This window comes from Octopus sinensis, linkage group LG3 (assembly GCF_006345805.1).
Source record: "Octopus sinensis linkage group LG3, ASM634580v1, whole genome shotgun sequence".
Classification (NCBI taxonomy): Eukaryota; Metazoa; Mollusca; class Cephalopoda; order Octopoda; family Octopodidae; genus Octopus; species Octopus sinensis.
The window spans coordinates 70791666-70809231 of NC_042999.1; the positions used below are offsets into that span (position 1 = coordinate 70791666).

Consider the following 17566-nt stretch of genomic DNA (forward strand, 5'->3'; position numbering starts at 1 on the left):
TGAAGCGTGTTAACAACAAACAAGATCAGGACAAATATCTGTCAAATGTCAATAAGGTAAATAATGTACATAATTCGTCTTCTCTTAAATCTACAACTGTACCATGCAATATGTGGTATAATCTACTGTTCTTTTGCTGACTTCACTTATGGCTGTGACCATACTGGGGCACCACTTTTGAAGGTTTTTAGTCAATCGTATCAATCCTATTAACTCAGTTGACCATTTCTTTTATCAGCCTCTATATAATGAATTGCTAAATTTGTGTTTTCACATTAACATCTTCCTATTTGTGTGTATGTACATATGTGTGTTTGTCTGTGTGTGTATGTAGCCATATCATCATTGTTTTAACATCTACTTTTCACATATATATGTCAAACAGAATTCATTGGACAGATTTTCTGTGGCTGGATGCCCTTTCTGTTACTAATCATCACCTGTTTCTATGTAAAGTAATATAGTCCGCTTTGGTTGGACATGTTTTCATGGAAGGTTGGAAACAAAAGAAATCACATTTATGGCTGAAATTGTTTACCTCTATTGCACAAAACACAGAGACAGACACACATGCATGCGATAAGCTTGTTGAGTTTCCATCTGAGAAATCTACTCACAAGGCTAGTATTTTTTCACCAAGGCAGTACTGCATTCCATGCTTAACAGAATGTTTATAAACTGTTTCCAACTTGTCACACATCTATACTAAGTCTAAGAAGATACAAAATTGTGATAGACCAGTTTCTGCGTATGTTTTCTTAACTTCAATTTGCTGCAAAACTAAACTTCACAGCCAAGTTATGGGTATTTATCTATTTTACTTTGTCAGAAGAAACAGAACAGTACGGTGCAGGTTCTCTTAGGTTTAAATAAACCTAGATAATAGAATTTGTAACTTTTTTGTTTTCTTTTTTTCTATATATATATATATATATATATATATATATATATATATATATATATATATAAGATGGTTGAGTGAAGCTAATGAAGTTATTTAGTGTAAATGTTTTTAGGTTACTGATTCATTGGAAAACATAAGAGAAAAATGTAGTTTTATGAATTATCACCATGGTAAAAATGAAAGAAACAGTTTTAATGTGCGTCATTGCAGGTGAATGTAGTATAATCAATAAGTTCAACCCTTTCGTTACCATATTTATTTTGAGATGCTCTGTGTTTCTTTCAATTAATCTTAAATGTAACCAAGAATTATAACTCAAGTTATAATTAAGCTAGTGTCAGGAACATAAATTGTGACTCAGGTTTGGTGGAAGATTTTAATTCAAAACTTATGAGAACAAGATATTTGTACTACTGCACCAGAGGTGTTCTCAGTATTGATATTGAAAGGGTTAAGGAAGTAGTGACCATCCTTGTCATTGTAAAAAGGGGAGAACACCCAAATAGCTAGAATGTGTTGGTGTGGAAATGTCTGTTCATCAGGTAGTTTTCCTTTTTCTTTTCCTGAGACATTGGTACCTGATTGGTAGGTACAGCATTCCAGATGTATGAGTGGTACTATATCATATGGTGTGTGTTTAATCAACAATTATTTATTTTCTGTATTTTATCATCATCATTTAACATCCATACTCCATGTTGGCATGGTTGGACAGTTTGACATTAACTGATGTGTCCAATGACAATATTGAGTTTCAATGTCTGCTTGGTGTTGCTTTTATGGCTGGATGCTCTTCCTAATGCCAACCACTTAGTGTGGACTGGGTGCTATTTTTGTACCACCAGCACTACTGAGGTTGCCCTGCAGTTTACAGGACTATAAGTCCTGGGGTAGGTGGTGTGGGTCAGTTTCAGAAGTCAAAACCTTTTCTGTGTATGGGAATTGTGTTTGGCTGCCATGCGAAATGATCAGATTGTAAGATCAATATTTGTAGGGAATGTGATGGTTTTTATCTGTGAGTTGTTCATGAGTAGTGAGAAAGTAATTTTGCAGGTTCACTTTTTAGGTTTTAGAGTGTGGCTCAAATGTTAAACTTGAATTGAAGGATGTTTGGCAGGATATCCTTGTCTAGCAGAAGTTTCTGAAGCTTGTGGGTAATGTCTCATTCTGGTTTAGCTCTGTGTCTCTAATCTTTTCTTTTAGGTGATAGCTTTCCTGATAATTTCTTTCTTAGTAACCATATTCATTCACCAGTTCAGTTCTCTACTCATTGTCTCCTTTATTTTGACTCCAACCAGTCATCTTCTCTCATAACCAGGTACTCTTTTTGTGGTTTTTGTTAAGCCTATGCTCAAATCAACTTACCAGCGTAGTTCAGATTTTCATAGCTGATAAATTGCTCTGTTCATTTGAAGACATCCAGATTAAAATGATACTTTCTAGCACTTTTAGAACATTATTTGGTGTTTAGTAATTTGCTCAAAATAAATTTATATAAAAAAAGAAAAAATGTTTGGATGCATGATTTCTACACATCTAACATTGATTATGTTAAAGTATTGAAGATAACATATCATTCTTTCACTCACTTTCTTCTGTATTTTTTGTCTTGTAGAGTTCACTGGAGTACATAACTTTTGCTGCCATATCAAAAATGATTGCTGCTGCAGCAACATATCCATACCAAGTTGTTCGATCACGGCTTCAAGACCAACATGCATCCTATGTGAGTTGTAGAGACGTCATAGAAAAAACATGGAGGTAAGCCACTATTTCTTATCTGGAGGAACTTGCAAGTGTCTCTCTTTGTTCTTTTTTGCATTCTTTTGCTTCTTCATTTCATGGGGGAGGGGAAAGGACCTGTGTAGTCATTTTTTTTTTGTATCTTACATTCACACAAGGATGTAAAAATAATATTCATTTATTTGGTCTAATTTGATGTTTGTAAATTTTTATGATAAAAAAAAGAATGAATTTTCATTTTTAAGGCTGATAAGGTGTTGATAGTTAATCATGTCATGTCAATGCGTTTTATGGCCATGACCTGTAATTCTCAAATGAGTTGAGTGCAAGCATGACCGTGGTTAAGAAGTTTGCTTCACAATCACATGATTTTGGATTTTATTATCCTGCACAATGCCTTGGGTTAGTGTCTTTTCCCACAGCCTTGGGTTGGCTAATACTTTGTCTTTGGGAGGACTGAAGATAGACCACAGCTGTGGAAACTCATCATATATATGAATGTGTGTGTGTTAGTCCATGTATCCATGTCCTTTGCTGCTGTATGTTGACTCTAAAGGATCTAAACATTGGCAAGAAAACTGAAAAAACCAATGCACTTCATATAGATTCTCTTGTGATGTTGTATATAGTTATATACACCCATGTCATTTTGGTTTTAGAAATAGTTTTGAAAGTCTGCAAACAGTGATTACAGCATAGGTAGCTAATTTACATTTGAGAGTAAAGTTTACAGTGGTTATTAATTATTTGGAGAAGTGTTTTTTACTTGGTCAGTCTCTTTGGACATGACTGAATTAGCTGACTGTAAGGCTCTGCTTCTGTTTTTTTCTAAGTGCTCGTTTTTAAATAACCAACAACTGGTCAGACATTTTGGCAGCAAATCTTTGGTGTGACACAGAACCAGCAACCATGGTAATAGGTAGAGCACTGAAAATGGCTGAGAATATAGAACACTAGAATGAATGGATTTCATGACTTAGTTTCATTCTTCTCCATTCGGAGTTCAAATTCCACTGGAGCTATATTTGTCTTCATCAAGGAGATTGATTAAAATAAGTTCCAGTGATTTATAATAGTGTCAATCTCTATAGGCTTTATCTCTTGTCTTTACTTAAATGTCCTCTTTTATAAAGAAATAACTGACTGATTGCCAGTGGATATTGTAATCCATTTATCATTTTATGAAAAAAAATCAACTTAAAAATCTTTTTAATTTTTGAAAATAAATTTATTCATAAATTTGATATTGAAAATTTAATCATTCAAAGTTTCTCTTTTGTTGAATGCTTCATAAAATTTTGGTTTTGAAGTATATCTAATGTAAAGAATAGTACATGTGAGAGGAATGGGTATTGTTTATTACATTAATGTTGATTTGATTTCAGATTGTAGTATGATGTGTGTTTGTGAAGATATCTGATGAATTAGGTCAAGGAGAGAGAAACTGAGATTGTGTTAGGCATAATTAAACATGTCACATTTTACCTTCATGTAGATTATCTTCAACTCAATAACAAGAGCAAAAATTATATGGTTACATTTAAAAAGAAGAAATTTATAAAGATATTTTTTTTTGCTACTTAAGTTATTTATGTGTAATTTAAGCAAAACAAATTATATATTTATGTGATTTAAACAACTCAAATTATGTATATGTGACGGAAAGATATGAGGCCTAGCAGTTAATGTGTTAGGCCCACAATCAAGGTCATGGATTTGATTCCTGAGCCAGATGGGGCATTTCTCATTGCCTGTGTCTACTCCGCTGAAAATTATTACCAGTTGGCTATTGGTGAAGTCCCCTCTCCCTATTATGCTCTAATTGGTCAAGTGTGAGGGGCCTAAGAGAGTGCTTGTGTCTAAATATGCACATAAAACAATTAATGAAATTATGATGCAAGTTAAGATCATACAGCTAAACATTTTATTTTCATGTAGATCCTTAAAAGTAGCATTGGCTTAACAGTAAACAGTTGTAGGTTTTTCAAGTAAATTTATACAAAATTGTCTCCAATGTGAGATGTAACATCTAAAGACCAGCCTTATACACTTCACCCTGAGTCTTACTTGGCCTCTGTCTTCTACAGGAAAAAATGTTATTTAGAAAGTGATCCTTTTGAAAAAGATTATTTCTCAGAAATGGAATCTCCACTATATCTTGAACTCCGTTGTTCAAATTCTTCATTTTATAAGATATTTCCATGTGTAATCTCAGTTGTTGAAATAATAGTAATCCAAAGAAATTTTATAAATACATAAAAAAAAAGTGTGGTGGGGGTGATTATTTGACATATGTCAAAATGAGGATCAGTTAAGCCCGAGATTGATTTAGTTCACTATAGCACACTCCTAAATTTGTGGTCTTGTATCTGTGCTAGGAATCACTATTGTGTTATTGTTGGAAGTGGTACTTAAAATGCATTAGAAATTATTGAGCTTTAGATATTTTGACTATTTAATGAAATTAATCTTTTCTTTGAAAAATTTTGTTGAATGTTTGCTAAAACTTGTACTATAAATTAAAAGCAATTCAATTTCATTAGTTGGAGTTATTTTCATTTTTAAAGGATTGAAGTTATTAATGAAAAGACTTCTTTATTAGACTTGTTTCATAAAAATTGTATTTAATTACAAATAGGCTTGAGAATATTTTAATGAATCTGCATTTCTTCTAGTAATGCTAAACCTGCCTGTATCTTTCAAAATAATTTTGCTTTTGGAGGTGTTTAATTAAAACTTTTTTTTATCGATATGTTTAGAATATAATTGTCAGTTTTATTAGAATTTTAATTAGTAGCATGAATGGTCTTGGGGAAAATAGAAATAAAAGTTACTCTCATTAAGCAGTATAAACTGTTGTAGTAAGTTTAATATTTGCTAAAATATATTTCATTTGTTGGAATATATTTTAAGACTGTTCATATACTATTTAATATTTTAGTATTATGTATGATGTGGGTTAAATAATTTTGTGTTAATCTCTGTTAATGATGTCAACTTTACATCTCATAAGCCAACCTAAATGAACTTTACATTTGTCTCATCATATGATTAGAGATAGTGTTAAAATGTCAATTGGTAGGTTTAGTTTAAAAATGTCAGACAGTAGGATATTTATAAAAAGTGATGTTTTTGAAGTGTAATTTTAATTTAATGTTTTATATATGATTTAAGAAATTGTATCATCTTTAGTTTAAAATCTACTGATTTTCGTGTAAGTTTCAGATTTGAAAATACTCTCCCCAAAACCTATCACCAATGTCTTGGTGTCTTATTGTTCTAAGATCAAATTCTGCTGAGATTGAACTTGAAGTTAGTCTTAGTAAGGTGCAGGAGTTGATTCAGTCATCTGTGTAACCTTTTTACTATATTTGTTCTAAATGATTTAGTTTTAAATGTTTAAAAATTATTTATATAAATGATTAAATTCATATTGTATTTATAATCAGTTTTCAGTATGAAATTAAGAAGCACCTACTAAAGACTGTTTATATTGTTTGCATTAAGTCTTGTTTGGCACAAACAAATGAAGTAGGCTATTTTTCCACATTTACCCGTAACATGTCCTTAAGTAAGGGGTAAACTCTGTAAGTATGTCTCTCCCAGGTTAAGATCTCAATAAGAATAAGCTGAAAGTCTTACTTAATGGTTGGGGTGATATATAAAGGCTGTAATACTTGAAATATTCTAGTGCCTTTCTTACTACTTGTGTAAATGATTCTTCTATTTTGTGCAATACTCTTACAAGTGATTCTGGGTAAGGAGTCACTAGGGCACAGGAGCCGGCTCAGATCAGTAGCTTAGTGTTGGGGGCTAAGATGTGTCTCAGGTAGAGTCATTGGCTTGTGACTAACAGCTTGGAAAGGAATGGGTGCTGCTAAGCTAACTTGCTCATGATACATTCATGATGATGACAAGCAAACTAGAATCCATACAGGATCAGTTGTCACCCAGATTAACATCAAAGAGTGGACAAACCTCAATTTTGCCAACTCATTATTGGGTAACAAAAGACAGAAAAGTGGCAAAATCTGGTTGTGATGTCATTAAAAATACCTTAGTGATTACATGGTCAAGGGATAGGAAGAAAGGAAAGATTCTTACAATTCTAATCCATGTCCAATAGTGTCGTTCTTTTACTTTGGATGTTTGTGTAATTCAAAAGGAGAAATAGATTTTATTGTGAAATAAAAGATTTTTAATTCCTAATTTTGTATAATCATGCAAAACTGGCTGTGGGAATTATATATTTGATAGAGCAGAAAAAGTTTGCCTTATCATCCCTATTTTTCTTGTGGAAAGATAAGATTTTCCATGTGCTGCTAATTGTTGCTCTAAGGGTGACATAGCTCAAAAGTAATTGAAAAACCTTGTTGTATAGGCTTTTCTTGATGGTGAGATACATAGAATTTATAACAAGAACTACAACAATAATAATGTGCTGCTTGCTTATTATTAAAAATTCACTTTAACTTGATAACTTTTATAATTAAAATGCTTCAAGTGCATCCTGCAGATCTTTACCTAATCAAATTCAACACCACCAAAAAACTCATTTTTTTTGTGCTTTTCATCGTGAGATAAAATGGAGGAATACAATAAAAAGATGAATGTGATTATAGTGATGAAACTATTGTTGGATGGACTTGATGTTTGAGACTACTTTATGAAAATCTTAATCTTGGCAAAATTTGTTGAGGTGTAAGAGTGTAAACATCAGTCAGAGTGTGTATTTAGGAAACACCTGTGCATGTGTTGGAGAGTTGTGTATATGCAAACATATACATTAAAAAAGATATTTGAGATAAAATATTAAAATCTTATGAGATATATTTTGTAACTCTAGTTACTGTGTTTTGTCAATTTATTTATCTTTCCACTTCAGTCTACTTTGGAATAGAACAGGTTTATTATATCTATACCTCTCACTGTCTTATCTAGGATTTCATTTCGGTTCAATTTGCTAATGTTATCTCTCTGTAGCATGCTTTGTATTTAAATTGTGAGTGTGAGAATTTATCTGTAGTTTTAGTTGTGTGCAATGAAGACTAACATGTTTTATGTTCTATAATTATTATTTATCATCAATTGATATGAGATGTGCCCTTGTGTTTGTCACACTGCTGGTAAGCAATGCTGTAACAATAATGATGACAAACTGAAAGTAAAGTCCTATGTCTTGTGGCTATAACAAGGTCAGTGGACATAAATGATGGGAGTATTGGAATAAATGTCTTATATTCAGTACTTGACCCTTTAACATTCAAACCAGCCAGATCAAGCCTCTTACACCTATCTTGCAACGTTATTCTAAAAGTAAACAACCAGTTATCAAAATATGAGATAATATATGATTTCCTCAAAGTAATGTGAACAAATAAGCATTACATTTGACTGAGTAATCTTAATACTAAAAGGTTATCTAATCCCTCTAGATTTTCTTTGAAAATTGTGTGTTTGATATAGCTTTTTAACTTTTTGGAGTTGAGAAAACACTTCTTGGAATCTACTGCAGTCAATCCAGTTGTCTGCACTACTCTATAAATTTCTGACTTTGTATCATTATGAGAAATAGAAAATTTATCAAGAATATAACGAAAGGGAACTGTCATTTTTAATGACAAGCGTATGCTATGATGTCAAATGTTTTTTAAAAATGCAGTATTTCTATTAAATTTGTGCTGTGCGCGAGAAGACCCGGCAGGACAAGTGAGTCCACAACCCGTGGCCTTCTACATGGGATGGAGCCAGCCTACGTATGCATACCTTCCCTTCTTGGGACACAAAACTCTACTTGTGAAGACGTGTTGAGGCAAGTGAGGATCAGAATCGAAATCGATCAATGGAAATTGCGGATGTGCTACCAGTGCCGGTGGCATGTCGAAACTCTGCTTGTGAAGACCCATTGAGGCAAGTGAGGATCAGAATCGAAATCGATCAATGGAAATCGATGAATGGAAATTGCAGATGTGTTACCAGTGCCGGTGGCATGTAAGAGAACTTTCCGTTTCGCGACCGTTGCCAGCACCGCCCCGTTTCGTGTCCGTTGCCAGCCTTGCCTGGCCCTCGTGCCGGTGGCACATAAAAAGCACCATCCGTTTGTGGCCGTTTGCCAGCTCTGTCTGGCACCAGTGCGGGTGGCACGTAAAAAGCACCCACTACACTCACGGAGTGGTTGGCGTTAGGAAGGGCATCCAGCCGTAGAAACACTGCCAGATTTGACTGGGCCTGATGAAGCCTTCTGGCTTCACAGACCCCAGTAGAACCGTCCAACCCATGCTAGCATGGAAAACGGACGCTAAATGATGATGATGATGATTATGTTGTTGAAAAGTGTATTTCTTTTCTAATTTAACTGAAGTTTAATAGTTATATCATCATTATGAATTATTCCTAAATTAACGTAATCTTATTAACGGACCTCCTCCCACCAAAAGAATGTGTATTAGGTACCATGGTTATGCATATAAACTATATATCATCATCATCATCATCATTTAATGTCCATTTTCCATGCTGGCTTGTGTTGGATGGTTTAATTGGGGCTGTTTTGGCAGGGTTTTTATGGCTGGATGCCCTTCCTAACACCAACCACCTTACAAAAGTTAAGCTCCAAAAGTTTTCATCATCATCATCATCATTTAACGTCTGCTTTCTATATTGGCATGGGTTGGATGGTTTGACATGGAAATGGCGAGCAGGGAGTTGTCCAGACTCCAACTGTCTGCTGTGACATGGTTTCTGCAGCTGGATGCCCTTACTAATGCCTTCTCTCGGTGATTTACAATTGGTTGAAACTGTTGAAATGGGGATTGCTGCCTGAAGTATTTACTGTTTATACTAGTACTAGACTACCCATGACCTGTTGGGTCACTGATGATTCAGGTTATAAAACATTGAAATGAAAGTTACTTTTATGATGATTCAGTTAAATATTTCAATTTGTTCGGGTCATCATAGGTCTGGTTTACAAGTTCATGCTTAAAGTTTTATTGGTTATTTACTACATCTAATAGAAATAGAACTCCTAGGATAAACTTGAACTCCAGTAACAGCATTTATTTAGTATGTGCACATTTCTACAAAAGCACAAAAGGAATTCTTATATAACGTAAGCATAAAATTAATGGAAACAATTTTCACAGTATTATATATTCCCATTTCAGGGTTACGTTACTTTCAGAGTATTTTCCCATAATATGCCATTTTGGCTATTTATGAAGGTACCCCCCAAAATTATGTATCTTGGGAATCTGTGGTCTGATTTACGCAAAACTTATTTTATTCTGTTTGTATTCACATTTCAGGGGTACCTTCATTTCATAGTATTTCTCCATTATGCACCAGATTGACTGTATCAAATTACAGGCAAGCACATATGTAAGCACGCACACGAGCATGCATGCAAGCAATCACAGAGTTTTAGTATTATATAGATTGAGATTATCCTTGGCAAAAACTCCAAATATATCTTATAGGATATATGGCACAATTAATTGTGTGCCAGTTTTCTTTCATATTCTCTTGTGTTCATTCTTTGTTATACTTATGTATTTAAACGTTAGTACATTTGTATTTATAAGCCTTTTTTGATAAATTTTTTATAATTGTACCAATCTGTAATTTATAAAGTAGAGACATATTTTGAATAATTGTGATTGTGAAACAGATAGGAAACAAAAGTAAAAACATCTGCTTCTTTCCTGTTATTCCTGCACTCACAAATGTATAACTTACGCATACACAGACATAAACTCACACACATTTTTATACGTTTATGTGTTTATACTTTTATGTGTGAGTGTGTATGTGCGTGCGTGCATGCACATACACACACAATTATTTATATATATGAATGTGTGTCTGTCTGTCTACCTCTCTATCCATCCATCCATCCATCCATCCAAAGCAAATAAGCAACAAGGATGCCCAGGTATTAGTGCATTACGACACTAATACCTTGACGTCCTTGTTATTTGCTTTTTATTCATCTTACTCCAAGCTGTGTGGATAATACTGGAGTGACTTGGTGCCTCAACTTAAGCACCTAATTCAACAGAATCTTATATATATATATATATATATATATATAATATATATATATATATATATATATATATATAGTTCTAAAATCTCTAAGAGATCAGTGCAGCAATTGTACTGGCAAATAATATTTATAACCATTTGGGGTTAAAAAATCCAGTAGAGTCTGCTCGAGTGGGCAACCATGTTTAAGTGGCTATGAATATATATATATATGTATGTGTATATATATATGTATGTGTATATATATATATATATATGTATGTGTATATATATATATATTATGTATGTGTATATATATATATATATGTATGTGTATATATATATATATATGTATATATATATATATATATATATGTATGTGTATATATATATGTATGTGTATATATATATGTATGTGTATATATATATATGTATGTGTATATATATATATATATATGTATGTGTATATATATATATGTATGTGTATATATATATATGTATGTGTATATATATATGTATGTGTATATATATATGTATGTGTATATATATATATATGTATGTGTATATATATATATATATGTATGTGTATATATATGTATATATATATATATATAATATATATATATATATATATATATATATCATCATCATCATCGTTTAACATCCGCTTTCCATGCTAGCATGGGTTGGACGGTTCAACTGGGGTCTGGGGAGCCCGAAGGCTGCACTAGGCCAGTCAGATCTGGCAGTGTTTCTACAGCTGGATGCCCTTCCTAACGCCAACCACTTCGAGAGTGTAGTGGGTGATTTTATGTGCCACCGACACAGGTGCCAGACGAGGCTGGCGATATATATATATATATATATATATATATATATATATATATATATATATATCGTAGTGGTTATTTTAATTAAATTTAATTTATATAAATTATTTTATGTATTGGCTTAAGTCTTTCTTTGTTTGATTTGCATAATAGTGGTTTTGTCTCTAATTTAATTTAATATATATATATATATATATAGAGAGAGAGAGAGAGAGTGGATGGAACTTTTGAATGAGAGAGAGAGTGAACCTGGAAGACATGGGGCAAAGTACTAAAGGATGACCTCAGGATGCTGAACCTTTCAGACGAGATGACAAAGGACCCAGATACATGGTGTCTTATTGTACTGAAGAAGACCCGTCCTCCACAGCAGAAGTGTTAAGGCTGCATCTCCTGGTGAAGAGGACTGCAAGAGTTCTGTGTCAGCACCATATTAAAAGCTGTAGACTTACAGCTAAATCAGACTGGAACCTGGTGCATCTGTCTGCCTTGCCAGCTCTGACCAAACTGTCCGACCCATGCCAGCGCGGAAAATGGACGTTAAAGGACAATGATAATGATATGTGCAAGCGTGCGCACACACACACACTCACACACACGCAGAGCTATATATATATATATATATATATATAATATATATATATATATAATATATATATATATATTTACATGTACTTAAACACACAAACATGTGTATGTAAACGTGTGTTTGTGTGTATTGATATTATCATTTTTCCATTCTTGCATAGGTTGAATGAGTCTTTATCTTCAGTTCAGTGTCTCACTATTTGTTATGGTCCTGTCTCATCTGGTTCCTGAGATTTAGCCTTATATGTACAGCCCTCCTCGTGTAATGCCAAGAGAGTTCATTAAATCAGATTTCTCTTATCTCTCTCTGTTTTTCTATCTGCTGATTTGTATGCGCTAATATACATCCTCTGTATTCAATGCCCATGTGTAATATTCATGTAATGTTACACAGTGCACACATGTATATTACGCTTTGTTACCTTCCCTTTGAAAACCTCTTTGGTGTTACCACTAGTTGTAGTAGTTTCTTGATGTTTTTTTACTTATTCTTGTTTTAGTTACTATGCTTTTGGAACACTTTTGTCTCATGTAATTTGTCACAATGAGTTGTTCATTGCTGATCTTATTGCAAAACTTATTTCAATCTGGCACTTATTTTGCCTTTTTTTTTTTTTTGTTAAACTGCTTTTTTAAAGGTCATAAACGTCAATCTTTTTTTTTTTAAATATTAGTCGAGTGTAAAAACATGCTCACACACAAAATTTATTTATAAAGATCATGGGCTTCTGTATAGTTTCCATTTACCTTATTGTTCTCACAAGATTGGTTAAGCTAAAGTAAAAGACACTCAAGGTGTCTCACAAATTGCATTCATAACCATGCGGTTGTAAAATAATCTTAACAACTACCTCAACACCCCACACTCTTCTATATGATGTGGCTATGGAAACTACATACATTATGGTTAATAAACATATTTACTCTAACTTTGGAAATATAATCTCCAGATAAACCACAGAAAGAATGTAGCTTGCCTAATTTCATATTTTTTAATAATCATCATTCATGTTTACCTCATCAGTCACTTGCTGAGATCCAGAATAATATATTTTATACAACATCTAACAAACTGTCATAGGTATGTTGTTAATGAGGTTGTTATATATGTTGCCTTCTCTGTCACTTGCTCACTCACCTGTCTATTCGCCCTTGTCCACTCACTAATCAAACCTTGGTCACACATACTTACTCACTCACTCATGCTCTTTAATTCACTTACTCACTCACTCAATTACTCTTGCTTGCTCGCTCATTCACTCTTGCTCCCTCATTCACGCACTCTTGCTCACCTATTCACTCACTCACTCTTGCTCACTCATTCACTCTTGCTCACTCATACTCTCTCTTGCTCACTCATTCACTCTTGCTCACTCACTCACTCACATGCATTCATTCACTCACTCTTGCTTGCTCATTCACTAACTCACTCTTCACTCATTCACTCACAGTCTTGTTTGCTCATTCATTTACTCTTGCTCACTCATGCCCTCTTACTCACTCATTCTTGCTTGCTCATTAACTCGCACATTTAGTCTTGCTTGCTCACTCACTCACTCTTGCTCACTCTTGCTCGCTCACTCACTCTTGCTCGCTCACTCACTCTTTCTTGCTCGCTCACTCACTTAGTCTCACTCAGTCACTCTTTGTCACTCTTCCTTTCTCTCTTCCCTCTCCCTCTTACTCTCATGCAAATAAACTCTTCTCCACATACCAAGTCCACCCCTCTTTTACTTCAGTTGTAAATTTATGAGTATTGGTCCTAAGTACTCTACAGTATTAGTTTTGCCCTTTTCACTTCCAAGGTCTGGAATTAGTTTTGTCTTTTATGCTTTGTCTACTGTCTTAGCTTGGTCATTTGAGAGTTGATAAAGTAATTCCTAATGCAGAGTTATTGTCATAAGCTAATACTCCAGGTTACTGGAGTTGGAATCAATAAAAATGTGCTAATTCTGACTGTCGTTTTGAATCATTCAACACACTGGAGAAGCATTTATTTGATATCAAGCATGTGTTTGAATTAAAACCTTTTATGAAGATTTGGTCAACAAAAATATTTCACTCAGAGCTATTGGGTACAAGTGACACTTTTAGAAAGTCTACCACTAAACAGTTGCAATCTGAGGATTTAACATTCGTAAATTCTTGTTGGAATTGAAAAGCTTAGCCTAGGATCTGACAAAAGTGGAAGATTGATTGTTGAAGGCATTGTATCTTCAGTGACTAAAAGAGAGGCCCTGTTGCTGTTGTTTATATTGATCCAATGAGCAGATCTATGCTTGGAGCAAGCTTCCTGTGAAATGGGTGACATGGGTGTTAGAACAGTACTGTAGCAGATGGAGCATAAAAGCCAAACAAGAGACGTAGAAAGTTTGGAAGATGATAAGCGAGATGTTATACAGATCTTCACTCCATAACAGAAGAGTTTAAAATCAACTGTCTGTGAGAACTCTTGTATGCTAAAGGCTTAGTTCTCATTGCTAAATGTCAAAAACTGAATGAAGAAATCCTGAATGTACAAGTAGAGACAATAATCAAGTGGTAAATCTACCAAAAAAAAAAAAAAAAAGTTTTACTTGGGAGCAAAGAAGACAGGACTCTACATTTATTTGTGTACTGGCTTCATATACAGGACTCTACATTTATTTGTGTACTGGCTTCATTTGATATGTAGAAAGATAAGATTTCTATATGGTAAACTTAATGTAAGCTATGGATACAGAAGATGCAAAGGATTGGCAGGCAAGCTGACAGAAAACTTCATACATAGCAGATGCATAAAAGTGGTTAGCAGTAAGATGACCCATGAAATGAATTTTTAAAAATTCCTGGAAGGCTAGATGACCTTATCAGCCATGGAGGTGAGTATTCCAAAATTATAGTTGTCACAGTGAGAACAAAAAATTGGAAAATGTTTAGTTATTACCTCTGCAGGTAATGAAGTAATGAAATGATTACCTCTTGATGAAGTGTGATATTGTATGGTTGTGAAATATGGACATTAAATATAGAAGATGTGCAAAAGCAGGAAAGGAGAGAAGTAAGCATGCTCTGCTGGATGTATAATGTTAAGTGTAATTGCACAATTGAGCATAAATCGGAGTGCAAGAGAGGAGACTGCTTTGGTACAGACATTTGATACATATTGAAAATGACAGTTGAGTAAAGAAGTGCCAAGCAATCCAGTGGAAGAAAATCTGCAGAAATTAAAGATTGACAAAGGCACGAGGGGGAGAGGTGCAAATGGCAAAATTTTGTGCTGGAACAGGTGCTTGCAACCCATACAAGGATTGAAAAAGACATAAAGTCATATATATATATATATATATACTAGCAGTATCGCCCGGCGTTGCTCGGGTTGTAAGGGAAATAACTATATAAGCATTTTTAGAGAGTTATAGCCAAAAAATAGCAAAAAAATGCATTAAAAATTGAAAAAAAATTAAGGTAAATTTTTTTTAAATCATTGACACATCGTAGATATTTTTAGAGAGTTACTTCCCTTATATAAAAGCGAAAAAAATGCATTAAAATGGAAAAATATGATGGTAAATTTTTTTTAAATCGTAGACTCATCGTAGACGCGCGCTAATACCCAGAAGGGCTCGATATGAATCACGACTATAAGATACCCGCTTTTGGTTAAACTGCACCGCAAAATGTGGGAGTAGTTACGAATCTAAATCGTAGGAGACAGACACACAACTTCACTCTTATATAAAGATGCTTTTTTTTTTCAGTCATAGAGTTAGATTTATGAAGGTCTTCAGTAGAAAATCCTTCGAATTCTGACTCGCTGCTTGATATAATGAAATTCGTATCCATTTTTTGTCAGAATTACAAATTTTGAAAACACAATAGGAACAAATTTCGGAAAAAAATCTCCCATAATTCACGGAATTAAAATTACACTTCGATTTTTGTACAAAACTGTATTCTGGGAACTGCACTTCCACTGACTAAGCCATAAAGAATGTGTCCTTTTCAGCTAAGCAGAGGTGTGGCTAAGAGATTTACTCTGATATTCTCATTTAAATATGAATAGGTAAATTCGGGCGGTTTGGTAACGAAAGGGTTAAACGGATGCATACATAACTATATATAAGTGTCGTCTGTTTATACATAAACACTGTTTCATACTTTCAGTTTAGTCTTCCTCAAATCACTCTGTCGCTATTTACTCTCTTCCAAGAACATTTTCACTCACTCTTATCTCTTAGCTTGCCATACATTTTACTCATGTATCTATCAGCGTGATAGACAGAAACAAATATTACATCGCCATCGCATTCTATTGTCTACCTGTCAACACACACACAGTGAATTAGTTTCAGTTTATTCGTTGCACACTGTGTGTGTGCGTTTGTGTGTGCTGTAAACCAGACTAAGAAAAGCATTTGACATACACACCAGAATGTGAGTTTTCTGTAAATTTTGCTTAATTGGAGTTTAAATTTTAAAAACTGGACCTGGCATGACCCGATGCATTCTACTCTTAAAAATGCTAGGTAAATTGTAATTGAAGAAATCCTATATTGTAGATTTCTATAACTGACAAAGGGAGGCAGATAAAATCTGCCTTTTATAATAAGAGATAATGGATTTCAGAATTAGTAGTGTTGGACAAAATACTTTTCTATTTGAATAAGTATCTTTTTGTTTTGAGTTCAAATTGCACTTAAGTTGAATTTTCCTTTCATTCTTACAAAGTTGATAAAGTAAATACCAGTTAAGTACTGGGTTGACATAATGATTAGGTGGTATCCAATGACTGAAACCTGTCAAAAAATAAAGATAAATAGAGGGGAATTGTAAAAAAAGAAGTTATTGATTTATAACCTTTATTAGCTGTAAGCACATTAGATTTTGTTTGCTCATACTAATTACTTATCAATTACCTAATTTCTAGGCTTCTATATTTCTGCACTACCCTAATCAATTAACAAACAATTCATATTGATTTGATACTTTAAAAAAAAATCTAAATCATTAATAGATGGGCTAGTATGTTATTTGTCTCTTCTAATTATATGATGCATTAGTTGCCAATAAGTATATTAAGTTTGATTCATAAAACACAAACACACACACCACCACCACCACCACCACCATCCTTTTAAAGTCCATTTTCCATGCTGGCATGGGTTGGCTGGTTTGACATGGAGATGGGCAGCTGGGGAGCTGTCCAGACTACAGTTGTCAGTTGTGGCAAGTTTGTATGGCTGAATGCCCTTCCTAATGCCAACCACTCTACAGTGTGCTGCTTGCTATGATTTGCTAAATTAAAATGATTGATTACTTCTAATTTGAAATGTCTTCTTCACCATTGTTTTATTTGTCCACTTTTCCATAGTTGCATGAGAGTTAAATAGAATTCATCGAGGCAAATTTTCATTGGCTGAATGTTCTTTCATGTTACCAACCCTCACCTGTTTCCTCATGGCTGGCTGGACATGTTTATGCAGAAAAGTGGAAA

At 33.8% G+C, this 17566-nt stretch overlaps 1 protein-coding gene across 3 annotated transcripts in view; it reads left to right on the forward strand.

Moving 5' to 3' along the window:
* The window catches only part of LOC115209663 (mitochondrial folate transporter/carrier), a 104099-nt gene that overhangs the window by 51967 nt on the left and 34566 nt on the right, over positions 1-17566 (forward strand). For all 3 annotated transcript variants that reach the window (XM_029778132.2, XM_036501081.1, XM_029778131.2), the window contains exon 6: positions 2520-2665. In XM_029778132.2, coding sequence (XP_029633992.1) covers positions 2520-2665 — 146 coding nt within the window. The remainder of the gene's footprint in view (positions 1-2519; positions 2666-17566) is intronic.